This window comes from Equus asinus, chromosome 21 (assembly GCF_041296235.1).
Source record: "Equus asinus isolate D_3611 breed Donkey chromosome 21, EquAss-T2T_v2, whole genome shotgun sequence".
Taxonomy (NCBI): domain Eukaryota; kingdom Metazoa; phylum Chordata; class Mammalia; order Perissodactyla; family Equidae; genus Equus; species Equus asinus.
In genome coordinates, this window is record NC_091810.1 from 63,674,545 (window position 1) to 63,697,078 (window position 22,534).

At 44.6% G+C, this 22,534-nt stretch overlaps 1 protein-coding gene across 2 annotated transcripts in view; it reads right to left on the minus strand.

Annotated features, from left to right (window-relative positions):
* GPD1L (glycerol-3-phosphate dehydrogenase 1 like) overlaps positions 1 to 22,534 on the minus strand; it is a 68,620-nt gene that overhangs the window by 42,446 nt on the left and 3,640 nt on the right. For both annotated transcript variants that reach the window (XM_070492547.1, XM_014827172.3), the window contains exons 2-3: positions 12,912 to 13,089; positions 1,264 to 1,404 (exon numbers count right to left, since the gene is read on the minus strand). In XM_070492547.1, the coding sequence (XP_070348648.1) occupies positions 1,264 to 1,404; positions 12,912 to 13,089 (319 nt within the window). The remainder of the gene's footprint in view (positions 1 to 1,263; positions 1,405 to 12,911; positions 13,090 to 22,534) is intronic.

Genomic DNA, 22,534 nt, shown 5'->3' on the forward strand with positions numbered 1-22,534 from the left:
TCCAGCATTCATTTACCTATTCTATTGCTGACTGACATTTGAGCTGTTCCAGTTTGCTTTCATAAACATTCATCTACGAACATTCTGGAACAGAGTCTCTCTAGGAGGTTCTTAATCTTTTTTATGATGTGGACCCCACCCCTGGCAGTCCAGCAAAGTTTATGAACTCATTCTTAGAATTTCATATGCATAAAGCAAGATATATACAATTACCAAGGAAGCCAACTATATTGAAATATAGTTATCAAAATGTTAGGAAAAAACCCATCAAATTTGCAACCAAGTAATATATGTGCAATTTTATTAATGCAATTAGGAAAAGATGTCATGGCAGGTCTAATAATTACCATAATTTCAAAGTAGTGATGAGCCTAAATGATAGCTTGAGATACCTGAAGCCATTTATTATAAAGTGATATGAAAATACCTGTGGTTTCTATTAACAACAGGGTCACAAGTCCTGCTAATACTACTGTTACTGAAACTCTGGCTTGTGGCCTACATTCATAAATGAAAGAAATGCTCATTTCAGTTAGAGGTTAAAATGAATAAAAACGCAATTTTTTTCCCCACATTTAAGTTCATGAACCTCCTGAGTTCTTTCTATGGACCTTTGGGGTGGTGTGTGGACTTCTGGTTAAAAACTCCCTCTTCTGGGGCTGGCCCCATGGCTGAGTGGTTAAGTTCGTGTGCCCTGCTTCGGTGGCCCAGGGTTTCACCGGTTCCAATCCTGGGCGCGGACACGGCACTGCTCTTCAGGTCACACTGGGGCAGCGTCCCACATGCCACAGCTGGAAGGACCCACAAGTGAAATATACAACTATGTACTTGGGGGCTTTGGGGAAGAGAAGGAAAAATAAAAAATAAAATCTTTAAAAAAAACAAAACAAAACAACTCCCTCTTCAGAGAACATACACAGGAGTGGGAACTAACGATGATTAATTTCCCAGCTAATGCAAACCACTGGTGATTTCCAGAACGAAGGCTGAGTACCAGACAGGAAGGCTGTTTCTGATAGCAAGGTGCACGAGGAGGAGCTGCTGTGATAGGAGGCATGACCGCTGCTGTGACAGAAAGCAGCCCCCTCCTAAATTTGAGTTCAGCTCAGCTCGCGGGATGTGTGTTTTTGATTATCTTCCAGGCATCTTTAAAGAAACAAAAAACTGCCATAACCTCTCCTTCAGCTCCTCATCTCCAACAGATGAAAGTGAGATGAAATTTCCCAGTAACCAACATCTGGCGAGGGGTCACAGGTGAGTTACCTTGATGAGGGTGATTCCCAGGGCTTTCTTGGGCACTCTCCCAGTGATCTCGTCGCAGATTCTGTGAATGAACTGGTGGGGAATGACAAACACCAGCAGGTCTGCATCCTGCACGGCCTCGCTGAGGTTGGAGACGGCAACCTGCGATGGCAAGGAGGAAATGGTCACTCCTATACCAAAACACGCCTATCCAAATGGTTTCATTCACTGATCATTTCTCAGATGCCTACTGTGCAAAGTGCACTGTGCAGACAGACGATAAAGCCAAGTGTGGTGTGTGCTCTGCCTTCCTCATTCAAGCCATGCATCTGAAGCCTGGAGGGTCCTGCCTCGGTCGCTTACCAGCTGGGCAAGTGACTCACCCTCTCCGTGCCTCAGCTTTCTTACCCGTAAAAGGGAGTCATAATAAGACTGTGTGGGCTCTTCTCAGCTGCTCTCTCAACCCCCCAATCCATTTTCTGCCCTTCTTTGCCCCACTCTGTACCCCAGGAGGCTGCTTTCTGTGGACTGTTTCCCCTGGACAGCCTTGCTCTCTGCCTTCCAGTTGGCTTCAGCCAAAGAGGGGCACTTTGGAGATGTGAGGTAGGAGAAGGGACAGGTCAAGGTGTTTATCAGGCTCCTGGGGACCGTCCTGCACAGGCTGTGAGGAGAACAGGCTTGGCTTCATACTGTAGTCATACATCCTCATAGGCAGCCCCTCTTCCACGTCTCTAAGCTCTGGTCAGGCTGGTTTGGCAACAGGGGTCTGTCCCCTTGCCCTTTCAGGAGTGCTCATGGCTTCCTGCTGTTGCTAATCTCCAGGCACTTCACCAAGCCCTTTCTGTGCCCTTGAGTCTGCCCACACCTTTGTAAATAGTCCTGCACGAAACTCTCCTTGGTTAATAAGCACTTTGAGAGTGCTGTTGTGAAGAATAAATGATATAGAACAGTGGCTGGCGCCTGGTATGCACTCACTACATGCTGGCTACTATGCTGATTTCTTCCTTCAGATAAGTACGAAGATGGGTTTTAAAATTTACCACGGGCAGAGAAACACATACATAGGCAGAGGGAAGGGCATCTAGTGAGGACACGGGGCAGACAGTCTCTAGCAGAAACTGCTTGTTGTTGCCCATGTCTGCTCTCCCCTCTTCCTCAGCAGGAGAACCCTCAATTTGGGGCAAGGCTCATGAATACCAGGAAAGAAGGCTACACTGCCCAGTGTCCCTAGCAGCTAGGGGCCCCACATGATCAAGTTCTGACCAATGGAGTGGAAATGGAAGTGTCACGTGTGGCTTCTCGGAAATGCCATTGAAAGCCTTTCTTCCTTCTTTTCCAGAGAGAATGGGAAGAGATGGCCTGAGCTCAAACAGGTGTCTTGGACTATGAGGAGGAAACCAAATGCTGAGATGGCAGAACAGAGGACAAAAAGGATCCCTGACACCATGATGCACTGTTAATATGATGAACGTCTTTTATATAAGAGGAGGGAAAAAGCAAACACTTACTTTGCTTAGGTCACTGTTATTTCAGGTTTTGTGTCACATATCCCTGAACCTAACTGGAACTGATATAGTTTCATCAAGCATTCCTGGTCCCCGAAATGAAGGGTCTCAGATGAGGATTCTTCTCTGAGGAAGTGTTATCTGCCACAGAAACACCATTCAGGATGGGTAAGCCTCATAGGAAATCTAGTTTGAAAGCAGTGATGAAGACTGCCAACTGCTCACCAAAATTCCTTCTCCCTTTCCTTATCGTCACAGAGCTGTAAGCTGGTTGCTGTCCACCTCACTAGGGACTACATTTCCCAGCAGCCCTTGCAGTTACACAAGGCATGGATCAAGTTCCCATCAACGGAATGTCAGAGGGAGCAGTGAACACCAATTACGGACCAGAGCCCTGAAAACAGTGGGCTGCTTCCTCCACACTTTCTCTTCCCCCTTTCTGCAGGCTGAAACCCATGGCAACCCAGACTAACTAGGGTTTAACTAACCTTAACTAGGAGATGGTATAGGAAATGATAAAGAAGGATGGGGCCAGGAACAGTGGTGTGAAGCGAAGCTGCTGGACCGCTGTTATGTGAGAGGGCAATAAATCCCTTTGTCCTTTAAGCCACATAATTATTATGTCTCCTCTTAGATGTTAGTCTATTCTTTTAACTAATATATGTGCTAAAAGTTACTCCCTCACTCAAAGAATTCCCCAAGGAAATCTATCTGGAATTATTTCATTCCTTTATCCCTTTGGTTGGCAGGAAAGAGTTCTGTAATTTACCACCCAGCCTCCATTCCCCTTATTTCTAGCAAAAGTGCCCCTGAACTTCATTTCAAAAGCTACTGCTTCCCCATTTTAACCCTGCAATTTGGGTGGAATTGGCCCCTCCCCTGCTCCATGGATGGTCCTTAACTTGTTGACGCCAATGGGCACGTAAAACACTCAGAGCCAAGGAGACATTTGCTGGGGCCTCTAGGGAACAGCTGCTTCCTTGCTCTTCTGCGGGAGCTGTTGGATCTTTCCTTGAACAGTGCGGGATGGTGGTGTGGGGGTCTGGAACAGCTGTAACCATTTTACAAATGGGAGGAGAGAATCTAGACCTGCCAAGGGGCTCTGATGTGAATGAAGCCAACTTTGTGGAAGGCAGAGCCAAGAAACAGAGGAAAACACAGGGCTTTGTTGACATCATTTAAGCTAATGGTTCAGGCTGCATCCGAAACCAGCTCTACCTGGACTTTTAGTCATATGAACCAAAGCATTCTCTATCTCAGCTTAAGCTGATTTGAATGGCAACATAAAGCATCATTCCCCATATAGCAGATCATAACCCAAAGTCTAGCACTTCTCTGTCTTTATTCACACCTCCAAAGGCAGGGGAAAACCTGTTCTCCTCTTCAGAGGGGCTTCTCCAGATTGGTAATCTAGGCTGGGTAGCCACAGGTGGTAAAGACACATCACCAAAAATCGACCTGCTTATTAGTTCCCTAGCATCTGGAGATTCTGCCTCCTCCAGAAAAGTGATTTCTTACTCTATTCCATTAGCCTCCCAATGCCAACCCACAGTTACTCTGTTTGTCCTTTACTGGCAACGCTCTTTGTACATATTTGCCTGTGGTCCCACCCAATCCCCCCTAGCCCTACCAGGAACTCGGAGCCCTCACTCCCCCTTGGGTTACTAGTCTTACTTAGGCAGGGATTTCTGCTCTCTACACTCTTTTTCACATAGAGCCTGGAAGCCTGAATTTTAATTAAAACCTTTCTTCTCTGGATTGTTTCTATTGTTTCTCCTCTTCCCCATCCATCTCCAACACATACATGCACAGACACCCCCTTTCAGGGCACTTGCCAACACGGTGAAATGGAAAAGACACCAGAACCACAGAGAAAAGATGAACGCAACTGATCAGCTGTGTGACCTTGGACGAGTGACTTATCTTCACTGACCTTGGTTACTCCATATATAGAATGGGGATAAAAGTCACCTTTCCTACCCAACTACTTCACAGAGCACTTTCCAATTAAGTTATATAAAGCACAGTGCTTTGAAATGATATGAAACAAATGCAAAAGATCATTCATCAGAAAAATCTACCTGCTTCCTACAAATTCTTAACTTTTAAGGAATCAGCCCATCCCCAGGTCCCTTGTTAAAAAACATTTGCAAGGAAGCTGCCAGCTGGTCCAGATTTCTTCCTGTCTCTTACATTTCCTTCTTCAACAAATCAAATAAAATTTCCTTCTTCAATAAATCAAAGAAGCTTCTCCTTGGCAGAGCGGTTAGGGTTTAACCCACAGAGGCAATGTGTGATACGAGCCGCATTTGTATGGTGCACAAGGTCCATTCACAGAACATTATTCCTCTCACACGGTATCAGAATGAGCTCTCCTCAACCAACATGGGAATTTGAATATTCTCCTTCAGAATAAAACCCTTAGCTAAGCCTCTATCCTATCTTTTACTCTGAACAAAATCAAGACACTGCTTAGGAAATGCCAACCTATATCACGGTCAAAATCTTTCTGAGGGTGGCAGCATTACAGAGGCTGAAGTAAGTTGGGAAAGACAACTCAGAACAAAAGGGCTGCCTGTCATTGGCATGGAGGACAAATAATCAAATCAGAACCAAGGCATCATGGTTGGTCCACTTAATACCCAGACTTTCAGGAATCCAGGGTTCTTGGTCCAAGTTAATAAAAAAAACCAATAATAAGTAAAACCATTGGAAAAAGAGCCAGGCAAGTCTGTGTGGACAAGCCTGAAGGCTCTTTTGTATCCCCCTGGCTCGGTTATCACGGTGCAGTGTGTAGGCATCTTGGTATAGCTCTATCACCAGTTAGCTAGCTGGACTCTGGGCAACTCACCTAGGGTCTTGAGGGAATGAATATTTAGATTAAACACAATGGCATGAATAACACATATAGCAAAGCAGTAGCTGGCACATAGCAGAGGTTCAAAAGTATTGTGCTTCCCTTCTGTTCTCTTAACCACAATTTTGGCCAAGATCCAAGATGAAATTCACATCCTTGGCTCTACATTCAGAGAAATGGTCCTCAGATCAATCTTATCTGATGATTCTTATACAAATATGCCACTGTCGGTAAGTGAGGTTGCTTCTGGAATAAAAAAACCAGCTGTTAACGGCTTGGCTACCCCAATACTACACCAGTAATATCAAGCAGTCATGCCCAAAGTGTGTGGTTCCTAAACCAACAGTATCACCATCATCTGGGAACTTGCTAGGAATGCAAATGCACAGGCCTCACCTGAGACCTAACGAATCGGAGGCCCCCAGGTGGATCCAGTAATCCCTGGTGATTCCGAGGAACACTTAAATTAACCATGTTGAGCATCTTTTCATGTGCTTATTGGACATTTGTATATTTTCCTTGGAGAAATGTGTGTTCAGATCCTTGCCCATTTGAAAAGTTGGGTTATTTGTCTTTTTATTATTGTGTTGTAGAAATTCTTTATATAGACTAGATACAAGTCCATTTTCAGATACATAATTCAGAAGTATTTTATCTCATGCTGTGGGTTTTTACTTTCTTGATGGTATTCTTTGAAACATAAAAATATAGTTTTGAATTCTGGTATCCAACTTATATATTTAAGCTCTCCAAGTGATTCTGAGGAACACTTAAATTTGAGAAGCTCCAGCGAAGATTACTCCTCCAAAGAAAATCAAAAGGCTAAACCCAGGGGCTGGCCTGGTGGCATAGTGGTTAAGTTTGCACGCTATGCTTCAGCAGTCCAGCCAGGGCTCGTGGGTTTGGATCCTGGGTGTGGACCTGCACACCACTCATCAAGCCATGCTGTGGCAGCATCCCACATACAAAGTACAGGACGACTGGCACAGATGTTAGCTCAGCAACAATCTTCCTCAAGCAAAAAGAGGAGGATTGACAATGGATGTTAGCTCAGGGCCAATCTTCCTCACCAAAAAAAAAAAAAAAAAAAAAGCTAAATCAAGGGAGGAAACAGTTAACACTGAGGCTTCCCACTGAACTGATATTCTAATTTTCACAGAAGACCTTTGGCCAAAATTAATAGGTATTATCACAACCCTATTACCCAAAAGTAAATAGTCTTATCTTTTTTGAATTGTTTTGGCCTAAACTTACATCCCATAAGACACCACCCAAAGCACTGAAACAAAACTCTTCACCCTGGTCTGTTCTTCCTCACCACTTCCACTGTCCCTGGCATTCATTCAGACCACAGGTAATGCCAGTCACCATTCTAGGTGCTGAGAAATCATCAGTGAATGCAGCTTATGCAAGAAACCAAATCAAGAGTTAGTAAAAAAGAAAAATATATAAATTTGGGGCCAGCCCAGTGGCGCACAGGTTAAGTGTGCACATTTCACTTCGGCGGCCCAGGGTTTGCCGGTTTGGATCCCGGGTGCAGACATGGCACCGATTAGCACACCATGCTGTGCCAGGTGTTCCACGTATAAAGTAGAGGAAGATGGGCAAGGATGTTAGCTCAGGGCCAGTCTTCCTCAGCTAAAAGAGGAGGATTAGCAGCAGTTAGCTCAGGGCTAATCTTCCTCCAAAAAAAAAAAAAAATATATATATATATATAAATTGGATACCAAAATTTAAAACTTTATGTTTCAAAGGATACCATCAACAAAGTAAAAACCCAAGGCATGGGAGAAAATACTTCTGCATTATGCATCTGAAAATGGACTTGTATCTAGTATATATAAAGAATTTCTACAACACAATAATAAAAAGACAAATAACCCAATTTTTCAAATGGGCAAAGGATCTGAACACACATTTCTCCAAGGAAAATATACAAATGTCCAATAAGCACATGAAAAGATGCTCAACATCATTAGCCATCAGTCAAACGAAAATCAAAACCACAATAAAACAGCACTTCACACCCACTAGGATGGCTAGGACCAGAAAGTTAGTTAAGAACAAGTGGTGGTAAGGATGTAGAGAAAGTAGCACCCTCATGCACTGCTGCTGGGAATGGACAATGGTGCAGCCACTGTGGAAACAGTCTAGCAGTTCTTCAAAAAGTTAATGAGTTACCATATGACCCAGCAATTGCACTCCTAGGGATATGCTCGAAAGAAGTGAAAACGTGTTCACACAAAACATTGCACACAAATGTTCACAGCAGTATTATGCATAACAGTCAAAAAGTGGAAACAACCCAAATGTCCATCAACTGGTGAGTGAATAAACACAATACGGTACATCCATAAAATAGAAAATTATTCAGCCATAAAAAAGAACTGTGGGTAACCCTACAACATGGATGAACCTTCAAAACATTGTGCTAAGTGAAAGAAGCCAGTCACAGAAGACTACATATTGTATGGTGCCATTTACATGCAACGCCCAGGATAGGCAAATCTAGAGAGACAGAAAGTAGGTTAGTGGTTGCTTAGTGCTGGAATGGTGGGGAATAGGTGATGACTGCTACAGGGCAGGAGATGTCTTTCTAAGGTGATGAAGATGTTCTAAAATTGATTGCAGTGATGGTTGTGCAACTCTGTGAATACACTAAAAACCAGTGAATTGTATACTTTAATGGGTGAATTGTATGGTCTGTGAATTATATCTCAGTAAAGCTGTTTTAAAAAAAGAGCTGGCAAGGGGTTGGCCCAATGGCGTAGTGCTTAAGTTCACACACTCTGCTTCAGTGGTCTGGGGTTTGCAGGTTCAGATCCCAGGCACAGACCTAGCACCGCTCGTCAAGCCACACTGTGGCAGCATCCCACATAAAATAGAGGAAAATTGGCACAGATGTTAGCTCAGCAACAGTCTTCCTCAAGCAAAAAGAGGAAGATTGGCAACAGATGTTAGCTCATGGCCAGTCTTCCTCATGAAAAAAAAAAAAAAGAGCTGGAAAGGCTTAGAAGACAAGGATGAGAGGCAGTGACAACTATATTTCATAGAGGATGCTGCAATCGTAAATCCTGGTGTCTTACGGAGCTTGGTTAAAGCTGGAACGAGAAGGCAGAAGAGCTCCCTACCTGGATGACCTCTAAACACAGGCCCTGGACAGATAGCTATAAAACAGGATCAACAATTTTTATCTTGTAGGGACAGGAAATGAGAAGCGTTCCCTCCAGTCAGGTCTAAGAGGAAATCGCAAACCCAGACCATCCCAGTTTTTATTGAGCAGGTGATGACACAGTGATGTCATTGTTACAAAAGGCTCCCATGTGGAGGGGATCACATGACGGGCATGGACCTGAGAAGGGTCAGGCTGGCAGCAGCTTGGGGGCCCCAAGCAAGAAAGACTCGCAGTCTCAAGTCAGCACACCAACTGACAGACATCCTCAATATGAATCTCATGTTGATGGAAATGCAACAAGTCTCTCCTGCTTGAATTTGCAAGGCAAAAATGATTAAAGCTAGCTTATGAGCTCCAGAGCCACATTTGCTCTATGTGAGTCAATCAATTCTACGTCTGATTTTTTATCTTAAAAAATGGTAACAATGTGGATCTTGTCTAACACTAGTTGACTTTTTAAATGCTCAAATGAGATATGTGAAAAACTCTGAAATAAATATATAAATCTAAAAAAAAAAACCACCAACAAAAACAAAACCCTGGTTTTTGTTGGTGTTTTTTTTTTTTTACTTCTTTTTGTTTTCCTCCCCAAAGCCCCAGTGCATAGCTGTATATTGCAGTTCTAAGTCCTTCTAGTTCTTCTATGTGAGCTGTCACCACAGTATGGCTACTGATAGACAAGTGGTGTGGTTCTGTGTCAGTATGTGCTCCATATGACACCAGGATTTACGATTGCAGCATCCTCTATGAAATATAGTTGTCACTGCCTCTCATCCTTGTCTTCTCATCTTGTCTTGTGTTCAGGAACTGAACCCTAGCTTTTAACAAATGCTTAACTCTAAACGATTTATGTGCATCATCTCATTTACTCCTCACAAAAGCCCTAAGGCCAAGGCACTAGTAACAGTCCAGACTCGGTTGGGTTGGGGGTGGGGCAGGGCTCCCGGGCTCACTCAGTGAGCTTTCACGCCCAGGCCCTCTGACTCCAAGTGTGTGTCCTTCACCACTGCACTTCACCATCACTCAACTTTTTAAACTATTTATTACGAGGCATTTCATAGGTACAGTTCAAGAATACAGAAAGTATAAAGAAAAAAAAACCTGTGTACCTTCCCCCAGCTTAAGAAATAAAGTTTTGCAATACCCTGTGTATCCTCTGCCAAGCACTGGCAAGGATGTGAGTTCTCAAACACAGTGGTGTGATCTGGTAAAATTAGAGATGTGTATTACCTGTGATCCTAACATTCCATCCCCAGGAGGTATACAAGGCTGTTCCTAGGAGCACTGGCCATTAACAGCAAACAACCAGAAACCATGCCAGTGTCCACTCCAGAGAATGGATCCCTTCCTTTTCATGAATCTACAAGGCTTCAGACACCAACCTAGTCCTGGGAGTGGACAGTTCCTCCTTTCTCTCCCCTCTCTGTCCACACCGGGGGACCAGGGGAGGGTGATGGAGTCAATCACTGTGGGGGCTGGGCTCTGAGTGAAGATGGTTCCTGATTCTATGTCAGTTCCTTCCCCCTCCTGCCCTATTCACAGCACAGGCTTTAATGTCACAGAACATTTGGCAGATTCACCTCCCCCAACATTCCTTGAGCACCGCACTAGCAACGACAGGAGAAAAGAAACCAGAAAGTCAGGTTCACACACTTGGGGCAGGTAGGGGTGAAGACACAGGTACAGAAGGGACTGGCACAAAGCAGAGCAGAAGGAACATACTAATGAAGCACGTGGTCTACAGAAGGGAATGAGAGATGCGAAGCTCACAGGAATTCTCTACTCCAAGCATGGATTAGAGATGACCCAGAGGCCTTCCACGGCAGTGGGTATAGCCGCTCCCTTTATTCTTCCCATCAGATCCTTGGAAAACTTAATTTCCAAGCTCAGAACCCTAGGGATCCCTTCCCTCCTCACCAACAGAACCAAGAACAACAGTGGGGAAATGCAGCCTGGCCCTAGTTCAGTGACACAGAGGAGGAAGTCATCATTGTCAAGAAGGCAGTGGATTCAGCAGGCTCAGGAATGAGTCCACCCGGAATCAAATTCCAACCCTAGTCTCTAGCTAGGTGGCCCTGGGCAAATTCATTAACCTCTCTGAGCCTTGGTCTCTTCCCCTGCAAAAATCAGAATCACTGTCATTATAGGAAAACGAATAGTATCAACCTGAGAGGCTTATTGAGAGTATTAAATGAGATAATATATGTAAACTACTTAGCACAGCACCTGACACTAATGAACACTGTAACCAAAGGCCCAACAAAAACCTTCAGTCAGCAAGGTCTTTGCACGTCCAAGCTTCCTGGTATTTATCAGTTTATGGATCTGTCTCCCCTGCTGGACTCCTGGAGGGAAGCAACGGCCCCTTATTCCTCTTTCTGTCTCCGGCACCCAACACTCTGCTTTGTGTACACAGCACACACTCATAAAGGCTTGGCGAGTGGACAGATACAGTCATGCGTATTTCATTAACAATGGAGAGGAGTTTCTCCAGTTAACCACAGGAATTAGGCAGCCACGATGGGGTCTGGTTTTCAAACAGACTATTACAGAAAGCCACCAAAAGGTGAATCTGGCAAGAAAAGTCCATAAATTCCACTCAGACTAGGGTATATCCTTTTTGTTCCTCAAGCTTATTTTCTTCCTTCCCCGAAAGTCACTGGAATGAGGCCAGGCAATAACCTGTATTTTTTTTCTCCCAGACCTAATAAGCTTGAATTTTAAACTGTCAGTCCTATAATTCTCTATTTCCTCTCATCTCCTTCTGTAAGTTAGGCCTTGACCCTGATATTAATCACAGACCAGTGCAGTAGCTGTCCTAGTGGGTGGATCAAAGTCCACGCACTTAGAAAGGGTACATTGGGAGTTACCAGGGGACACGAGCAGCTGAGGGCAAGGTTGTTAGCCCCAGCTTTGAGGTGACCAGCATTTCGAATGCCAAGAAAGTAGCCTGTTACAGGCTGAACTGTGTCCCCTCAAAATTCATACACTGAAGTCCTAACCCTAGCACCTTAGAATATGACTGTGAAACCAGCAGAGAGTTAGCCATTGATGATTAAGTAGCTAGGAACTTGTTTTCCTTTTTGCAATTACTGATTACAGCTTTTAGCTGTTTAACCCACCCATTGTTAACTGTGCTGTTTAGGCAATATGCTTTCTGACTCCCACTAGGCTCCTATAGATAACATCTCCCTGGAGCCTGGGTCCCCATGGTAATGGGTGTGTGAGCTGTTTTTCAGGAATTAGAACTCCTTGTCCACTTCAGGCTGGTTGAGACCACCAACCCATCCACCGGGCCTGCACAGATGTCCGATAAGCGACCTCCTGATGTCAATCGGTTAAAAACTCCACCCTCAGATCATGCTAATGCCGCCATTTTGTGAACGTGGGTCCTATGAAGAGGCATGGAGTCTGACTACGCTTGCGCAGATCATCAATTACCTCACCTCTCCTCATCTCCATTTACCTGCCTTCACATTTCAGACCACCTTGCCCCCCAGCCCATAAATATCCCTGAGTCGCTACTTCTGGGGAAGCAAATTTGAGGCTCATGCTCTCGCTTCCTCACGTGGCTGCCTTGTGAGTAAACCCTCTCTCTGCTGCAATCTTGTCATCTCGGTGTTTGGCTTTCTGGGCAGTGGGCAAAAACAAACCCGGTGCGGTGACAACTGCATTTGGAAACAGGGTCTTTATAGAATTAAGTTAGAATGAGGTCATTAAGGTGGGCCCTAATATAACATGACTGGTGTCCTTATAAGAATTAGAGATCAGGACACAGACACACAGCAGGAAGACCATGTGAGGTCACAGGAAGACAACAACCATCTACCACTTAAGGAGAGAGGCCTCAAGAAACCAACCAACACCTTGATCTCGGACTCGAAGCCTCTGGAATCATGAGAAAATAAATTTCTGTTGTTGAAGCCCCCTGTTTTCGGCAGCCCTAGCAAACTAATACAAAGCCCATTTTCAGACTCAGGAGAAACAAAACTAACCAAGCAAAGAACTTGGTGGTAGAAAGGAACAGGGCAAGATGGAAGCAGCCTTCCCATTTCCGCAAGTCCCAAGTGCTAACTCAGCCAAGCGTGACTTTCAGAATTAACCAAATGTACTTTTCATCCCAGAGTCTTACCACATTTTCTGGCAGTTTGTGTCCAGGGAGATATTTTACATTTTCGTGGTCATTATTTATGATGTCTGTCAGTTTTCTCCCATTAACCGTTTCTTCAAAGACCCACATCTTGACCGTGGAGGCAAACTTCTGAAGCTTCTTGACATTATTACCAATTATTTTTGCAACAGCTGAACCCCTACAAAAGAAACAGTGGAAAAGAAAAAAATTAAACTCACTCGGGCAGAAGAGAAAAAGCACTAGATTAGAATTTAGAAGTCTCGCTCCTGATTCTGATTCAAGCACTGAGTTTATAACTCAAGATGTGATGTATCAGCCACAGGCCATTTGAAACTTAGTTGTTTTTACCTGAAAATACCACCCTCTGTGATCAAGAAAGCCCCAGAATTTGGGAGAAGGTCAAAAAGCATCACCTCTTGAAACTAGTAAGCAACAACCTATGTTGGAAGAGACTATCACAGACAGAAGAGAAATCCACCTAAAAGATGGCATAAAAATAACACTTAGAGGGTTCACTAAGCCTCCGAGGCAACAAGGCTATATTTCAAATCTATCAAGGAGGTTAAAATGTAGCTATCCCAGAATAAAGTGTGTCCTGGTGGACCGCAACAGGCCCCAGGTGCAGTCATAATGGAAAGACAAGAACCTGAGTGGATTCCAGAAAAGGAGCAGAGCAAGGGCACAGGGCCCGGCCGCCTGAGCGGTCCCCCAGCGGACATCCAGCTGGCCTCTAGCCCACCAGGCTCCCTTATTTCTGCATCTCTAGTCACCAAACATATCGTGGTAATGAATGTCCCCCACAGGCTCTCCGACAGGGGAAGAGAAGGCTCTCTGATGAGTTGACACCAGCCCTCTGGATACGGGCGGTGGGTCTGCAGCTGGTTGCCACAATGGAGTGTTCATGACCAGCATGGGCACCTGTGCCCACCTCACAGATGGGCTGAGCGCAGTGGACCACGGGCCTGTGGATGGGCTGAGCCAATCAGCTTCTCCTTCAGGACTTGGGTCAGAGAAATAGTTTGTTTCTTGGCCACCTTTCCTGATGTGAGGAGCAAATGAAAGAACGGTAAAAGAGCACCGTGACAATTCACACATTCAGGCATTCGTTATTTTTCTAGCAATTACTCTCAAGACAATTTGGTGAGATGGAGAAAGGGGTGATAACAGAAAGTGACGGGGACCAAGCTGATGCAGAGAAACATATTGGAGATGGTTATCCTTACTCTCCGATAAATCTCAGTTATTCTAACCCAACTCTAATTCATCCCAGCATATAAACCTCTGTGATTTAACAACCAGGAAAATCCAAATAATTATAACCATATTAGAATCATTTTCCCTTTCCTGAGAGAGAATGGACAAACTAAGCCAGTGCTTCTCAACTGTGCACAATAGAATTGCGAGATGTAAAAATCCTGAGTCCCAGGCCACTCCCCAGACCGATGAAACTGGTACCTCTGGAGTGGGATCAGGCATCAGTAGTTGTTAAAACCCCTCAGGGTCTGATGTGCAGCCAGGGTTGAGAACAGCTGCTCTGCACAATGATCTAGAACTTTGGCACCCTCCTCCCTCACAAAAGATAGCTGTAAATATCAATGCTCTGGGGCTTTACCCATGAAATTCTTATTCCATGCTAGCAGGACAGTTTATTAGCTAAATACCCATTAATCCAACTCTCCTGACACTTCATAGAAAAGAGGCCAAGAATCTCCCCACCATCACTACCACCTTTATTCTAGTCTTGGAAACAGCTGCTCAGGCACTCACAGGGCGATAGCAGCTCGGGCTCACAGTGTTCCCTGGCATGAAGTAACTCACACAAGGCCAAAGAGAGCAAGAGTGCTTCTGTGGAATCAAGCAAACTGAGGGGGGTCCGGAAGACACTAGGAATCCAAGTGTAATAAATCAAATGAGAAAATAAACCAGAACCACAAGACCCCTCCCCTATGACCTTCTCCCTTTACAGCCACCTCCTAGGGAAGCCTGGCATTTGCAACCAGAGGCAAACCTGTAGCATTTTGCTGAAAGGAGTTAGTTAAGACAATTTAAATAAAAATTGGAACTGTTAAGAACTAAGCCCACCAGACCATGTTTGTACCTCCTCTGGGGTTCAATGGGGCTTAAAATGACAGGACAAAAATAAGTAAGGGAAACTCCAGTTATGTTATTTACTCATGTGAGGTCATCAGGACCTTATTCTGCCTCCTCCCTGGTTTCATCAATCACTTCATTCAATCATTCATTCGTTTATTTATCTGTGATCAAACATTTACCAAGCACCTGCTGTATATAATGTGTTGAGCTAGAAGCTGGTGATACAACTGAGAAAAGGCAATGCATTCTTACCTCTCAAAAGCTTACCACCCACTCAGAGAGATGAACAAGGGAAAAGAAATTCACAATTCTACGTGCGATAAGAGGTGAAGAAAAATGGATCGGTATGTGATTGGGAGGGTAAACTGCGACGGACTTTAACACAAAGAACTCAGCTGTCATCCATGAGAAACCTCCCATGCTCAACCTGCTGTTGAGAGAACCACGCACAGCGTACAGCTGGGGCACAGGGAGAAGACATGGGAACGGTGCTGAGGAAGACCATACCTCTGCTGAGAAGCAAAAAGGGCTTCACAAATTAGGGATGGGAAGGGCAGGCAGGGCAGCGCTTCCACCCAATACTCAGCTCACGGCAGACACACGAGTGAGCCCCACCAAGCCAAGAACTACCCAGCCGATCCACAGACTCATAAGTAACAGTAAATGCTTATTATTGTGAGCATCTAAGTTGGGGGAGGGTGGGCTTTTGCAATAATAGTGAAGGGATGCACCAAATACAGCAGCTTTGAGGTAACTCCAAGCAATAGTGGGCCAAGCTGTTGGATGTGCCACTCAGGGATGGGGTGGGAGTGGGGGGAGGGCAATGGGGAGGGTGATCAGGATGGAGGGAAGAAGCATGGAGTTTAATTCAAGGACAAATCTAGAAAGGAAAGAAACAAAAAGATTCTGGTGCCTATAAGGCCTAGTCTTAATTGTTCTAAGTAACTTTTACAGTAATCTTCTTTTTGGAGATCAGGACTTAAAATACTACATTTTGTTCTGTTTGGTTTTAATCTCTTTGACAATCTAGTACAATCTCCATGTTGACCCAAGTATTTTCTTTGCTGTCTACTTTTTTCTGTGCCATTTATAAAACCTCAAACAGGATAATCCACCTCAACATAATAAAGGCCGTATATGGCAAGCCCTCAGCTAAGATCACTGTGAGTGTTCCTACTGCCAAAAATAGGGGAGACAGGAGGAAAGTTGTGGAGGCGATAGATGTTTATTATCTTGATTGTGGTGATGGTTTCACAGGTGTATTCATATCTCCAAACCCATCGAATTGTACACATTAAACATGTCCAGTGGGGGCCAGCCCCGTGGCTGAGTGGTTAAGTTCATGTGCTCTGCTTCAGCGGCCCAGGGTTTTGCTGGTTCAAATGCTGGATGTGGACATGGCACCACTCATCAAGCCATGCTGAGGTGGCATCCCACATGTCACAGCTATAAGGACCCACAACTAAAAATATACAACTATGTACCGGGAGGCTTGGGGGAGCAAAAAGGAAAAATAAAATCTTTAACTAAATAAATAAATAAATATGTCCAATGTTTTTTGTATATCAATTATGCCTCAACAAAGCTGTTTTTTATTAAAAAGTATAATCCACACCCAAAACCCCTTTGTGGCTCTGAAATGGTACTAGATGCGTACATTACATATGTGTCACTACTTCCAACCAACGTGAAAGAACAGGATCCAACAGAGCAAAGGGAGTGTTTGGGAGGAACCTGAGCGTTTTGAAGGGACTGGAGTCTATTTATAAGTGACACACTCTGTTCTAAAAGAAAAAGTGACTGGCCTACAGAGGCCAGCCCAAAAACATGCACAGATATATGAGAACTGAGCTTAAAATAAAAGTACTGACTAGTCCATGAAGGCAGTTTGTGAGTGGCTTGGTCGTGGTCGTGGCTGGGGTCCCACATTGGTGGAGCTCTCCATGTTTCAGGGGTTGTTTGGCCACTGCACAGCACAGCCAGGCATGGATCTTACACTGCTGGCTTAAGGGCACGAGCAGCCATTTCCACAGCTGGCCCCTCACCCATCTACTAAATGACACGTGGGGCAGATGACCTGTAAGCTCCCTTCTAGGTTTATGATTGAGTCCAGTGTTTTCCAAGGTGAGGAATGAGTACCAGGGGTGCCCCCAATGGCAGAGCGCCCCTAGACACCGCACCAAATTACACTGACTCACTTGTACCCTTCTCAACTCCTATGGCCCTTTTGAGAGAGCGCCGAACGTCTCACTCGCGTGCCATTATGCTGTTGCCATCTCTCCAGCATGTGCTAATTTCCCTTCTTCACAAAGTATGAGGCAGCCTCGGACTTGCAGAGGCAGGAGTATCTGGCAAGACTCTGTAATACTGTTGTTTTCATTCCACTGGTGGTTGTTGTCACCTTCTACTTATGATATTTACAGTAGCAATATGAAGTCTTCTCTCAAGTCAACTTTTAAAGAAAGTATACCAAGCAAACAATAGTACTGGTGTGGTGCAGTCAGAGCCGAAGCCATCCGGGCGGAGCCTGTGTGATGAGGTTTAATCCGATCCAAACTCTTCACTTCGCAGATTAAGACACATGAGGCTCAGAGTCACTCTGACCTTGTGTCACACAACCAGGTGGTGGCAGAACCGGGAGAGGGACTCAGGTCTGCTGATGACCAGTCCTGGGTCTTTACATAGATGTATAAAATCACATTTCCTAGGAAATCATGAATTATCTTAACTCAGGTCTCAAAATACAGACTAATTCACAACCTCTACAAGGTTATGTAAATGAAATTTAGAAGGGATTTGGGTGGGAAATAATGTTCCAGTGGTAGCTATGTACTGGGTATATGATATAAGATCTCATTTAATCTTTTTTTTTTTTGAGGAAGACTGGCCCTGAGCTAACATCTATTGCTAACCTTCCTCTTTTTTTTCTCCTCCCCAAACCCTCAGTACATAGTTGTATATCCCAGTTGTAAGTCATTCCAGTTCCTCTATGTGGGATGCCACCACAGCATGCCTTGATGTGCGGTGCTAGGTCCATGCCCAGGATGCGAACCCGCAAACCCCAGGCCGCCAAAGCGGAGCACACAAGCTTAACCTCAGCCAGGGGGCCAGCTCCCTCATTTAATCTATACAGCAACCACAAGAGAGGTACACATTTCCCCACTTGACAGATGAACAAGTTGAGGCTCAGAGAGTAAGTTACCCAAAGTCACGCTGTCCATCTAGAGCCGGCAGTTCTAACCCAACTCCGCATCCAAAGCCCACACTTCCTGCTATTTTACACCCTGGTGTAGAGTAGAATCATTTGCCGAGAATACAGATTGAGTACCTGTGAAGTGCAGACACTATCCTGGGCACAGGAGACACAGGGAATAAAGCAGACAAGCCCCTGTCCTCATGGAGCTTAGAGACTGATTAATGGAGACCGACGCTGCTCCAGCAAGCACACAAAGAAATGTTAACTACACCACACTGACCAAAGTGGCCAAGCAGGTGACACAGTGACACTTGGTGGACATCAGGGAGGTCAGGGAAAGCAGGGAGGAAGTGCAGCTAGGGCTGAACTCTGAACTCTGATGCAGGAACAGGAGGGGTATGGAAATTATCTCCTGCTTTTATCTAGGGCCGACACTGGTAGGAAGAGGGAGGGGAAGGGGAAGGAGGAGGGATAGGAGGGGGGAGGGGAGAGGTTAGAGGGGGAGAAGACAGTGAGGGAGAAGTCGGGTGACGGGCAGAGGGGAGGCAGAGGAAGGAGGGAAGAGAAAAGAAATCGGAGGGAGAGGATGGGACTGCATGGGGAGAGGTGAGAAGGTGAAGAGGGCAAGGATGGGACAAGAGGTGAGAAAGGAGCAGGGATGGGCAGGAACAATGAGCACTGGTTCACTGCCTACCAGGTGTCAGGTACTGTTTTTGTTGTTGTTACTGAGATATAACTGACACATAACATTGTGTAAGTTTAAGGTGTACAACGTGTTGATTTGATACATTTATATACTGCAATATGATTAGCTCCTTAGCACGGCACTCTTCTAAATACCTTACCCAAATTATTCCTTTTAAGCCTCAGCAACTCTCTGAGGCAGGTACCATTATGATCCCCATTTTTTACAGGAAGAAATCAAAGGTGGTCAGTGGAAGAACAGAGATTTGCACCCCAGGCTGTGTCTTCAACATTCTGCTCTCCCTCCCTGGTCCCAACTGCATGGACACCCACATGCCGGAGGTCCTAACCTCCAGCTTGGTAACCCCCCCACCCCCAGCCCCTTGACATTCACTCTCTGTCCACGGCCCTCTCGCTCCTTCCTCTCTAAGAAAGTCATAAATATGACTCTAAGGTGTCATATTTTAATCAGGCTGGGGAGGCGCTGCGTCAGCCAAGGTATAGCTGCCTATCAAGTCAGGCCCGAATCTGACAGAATTCTGGTGGCCCATGTTTCTTCACAGGGTACAGAATCTTTCTGGGCCAGAAAGGACCCCATAGTCCATCCTTTATTTTTTTTTTTTACCAAGGAAGAAACTAGGCCCAGGAGAATTAGCAAGGGTTCAGCCAGATTCTCCACATTCCATGCCCTGGTCTCCCCCAGAGCTGGAAGAGGGTGGTCAATTTTGGTTTAAATAACATCCACTTTTTTTTACTCATTAAAGTTATACATGAAAGAAGAAAAAACAATTATGCATAATCTCACCACCCAGGGAGAACCAGTGTTAACATTTTGTGTAATTCTTTGCAGTTAAAGGACTTCAATAAAAGTATAATCAAACGCCAGGGTATTCGATGCAAATGTGAAAAATGAAGCATTTTTTGAATAGATTCCACTTGGTGAATGTTTATTTGATCTCTGGATAGGAAAACTTTCTAAGCTTAAAATCAAAGACAGAAACCACAGAGGAAAAAGATCAATGTGAACAACTCCACATAAAGGAGGAGGAGAAGGAGATGAAAAAAGCCTTTCTATCTATCAAAATGCAAACTGCTGAGGAAAAAGCTTCAGATAGAACGTTACATTTCACAAAGAACAGGATGCAAAACTGTACATGTCACATGATCATATGCAATTAACAAAATACATACCAGCTCACACCCATGAGGATGGCTACTATCACACACACACACACACACACACACACAGAAACAGGAAATAACAAGTGTTATTTGGTCACCAGTGCACCAGTGAGGACTGCAGAAGCTGGAATCCTTGTGTACTGCTGGGGGGAATGTAAAACGGTGCAACTGCTATGGAAAACAATACACTGGTTCCTCAAAAAACTAAAAATAGAATTATCATATGATCCAACAATTCCACTTGGGGCTATGTATTCAAAAGAAATGAAAGCAGGGACTTGAACACACATCTGTACACCTATTTTTATAGGAGAATTATTCACAATAGGCAAAAGGTGGAAGCAACCCAAGTGTCCACTGACAGATCAATGGATAAATAAGATGTGCTATATACATACAATGGAATAGTATTCAGCTTTAAAAAGTAAGGAAATTTTGACACATGCTACAACGTAGAGGAACCTTGAGAACATAATACTAAGTGAAATAAGCCAGTAACAAAAAAGACAAATACTGTATGATTCCACTTATGAGGCATTTATATGAACTCTCTCTTGCTGTTGTTGGAATTCAGCCACCACGTGGAGAAGCCCAAGCTAGCCTGCTGAAGAATGAGACACGTAGCCCAGTCACTCCTGTCAACCTGGCCAAAGCCTGTCCACTGCCAGACAGGCGAAGGAGGTCACCGAGGACCAAGAGTCCCAGCCAACCCACCACTTGACCACAGCCTTATAAGTGAGCCCAGGCCAGACCAGCAAAACACCCTCCCAGCTTAGTCAGCCTAAATTGTTGACCCCCAGAATCATGAGCTAATAAATGATTACTGTCTAAAGTCATCAAGTTTAGGGGAAGATGGTTAGGTAGCAACAGATAATTGATTCAGTTCCCAGTTCTCACCTGAGGAAGAAACTGAGTCCCAAAGTAGGATGATGGCAAAGTGCCACTAGTATAATCTTAAGGGAGCCCAGAAGACTTCTGGCAAACTGAGCTTAGTTCTTGACATCACCAAGCATGGGGACAAGGGATGAAAGGAAGAAGAAAGGGAGAAGGGTAATCTGGATGGTGAGGACCCAGAAACCACTTCCCACCAGCAACCACTGAGAGCCTTGGGGACACTACCTGGACTGCCACCAAGAAGATTCAGTGGACATATGACTTTGCTATCCAAAAAGACATGTCTTAGAAAATAGTGGGCTCACCCGGGCATTGCCCTGAGATTAACAGGTGTAAGCTGGACGTGACAGATTTTTCACTCAAATATAAGATTTTCCTAAGAATTAATCTGCTAGATTAATTTTAAGAAGATCAGTTACCTTAAAAATAGTAAACTATGATCATTTGTCATATCTATAAGAGGGGGGATGCCTGCTTTGGAGGGAAACTGAACACGATGATTTTTAAGGCCTCTTTCAATTTGATTTTTCTTAAGTGGAATATTATTACACCAGACTTTTGTTGGGAGGGTAAGATACTCAATAGTTTTATGACAGTGAGATTTGTCCTCAGGTAAAAGCATGCCTCTCACTGAAAATGATTAAGAATTTATAGAAACATGGACATTGGAGTAAGAAGGAGCTGAGTTTCAACTCCACCTTTTTAGCCACTGACCTGGGATAGTTTTCTCTAAACCTCAGTTTTGTCATCTAAAACAGGGATAATTATAGTACTGTGTAGGCTTGCTTTGGGATTTAAATGAAATAGTGCAGGTACTTGACACACAGAAAATGACAGTAAGTGGTAACTGTTATTATGATTATCCCTCTCAAGGGAGGGGAGGAAGCAGAAGAGAAGAACCATGTAAGAGGTCAGAGAGGGTTAGGAGGTGAAAGGTTAAGATATGAAAACCAAGAGGTCGTGACTCACCCCTGAACAGGAGTCGTGATTTTTATACTGAACAGGCGGGGGAGTGATGGAAATAGATGACTAAGTATCAGGGTGTTTTGGGTTTTGTTTTTCTGTTAACTGTACAGGCTATCTCACCCTGCTCACAAGGGAACTCTGGATCTCTTCCCAGTTCAGCTCAAATTCATCCTATTATCGAACTCTCCCTCCAGCTTCCAAAGCAGAGGTGTGTCAGTGCCGCCTGTTGACAGAGAAGGGATTATTTCTGACCTCGGAGGAGCTAATTTACAGATGCTCAAACTGCTGCTGGGCTCTCCCTGTGGGGGTGTAGCGAGAATCATGACAGAAACTGAGCAGTACAAAGGGTGAAAAGGGAGGACCAAGAGCCGCAGTGCCGCATTCTGGATGGTTCCAGCGGCCAAAAAAGAGTCATACACGTCCAGCTTTGGTCACCAGTGCAAAGTAGGCCAAAGCTCTCCCTGACCTTTAGTCTCAGGGGTCAAGCTGTGGGCTGATGGTGAAAACAGGAGGAAGAGATAAAACAACTCCTGCAGCTGTCCATCATTTATGCTCTTTGTCTTTCATCTCTCCTTTCTCTGCCTCTACTCCTTAGCCAAACTCCACG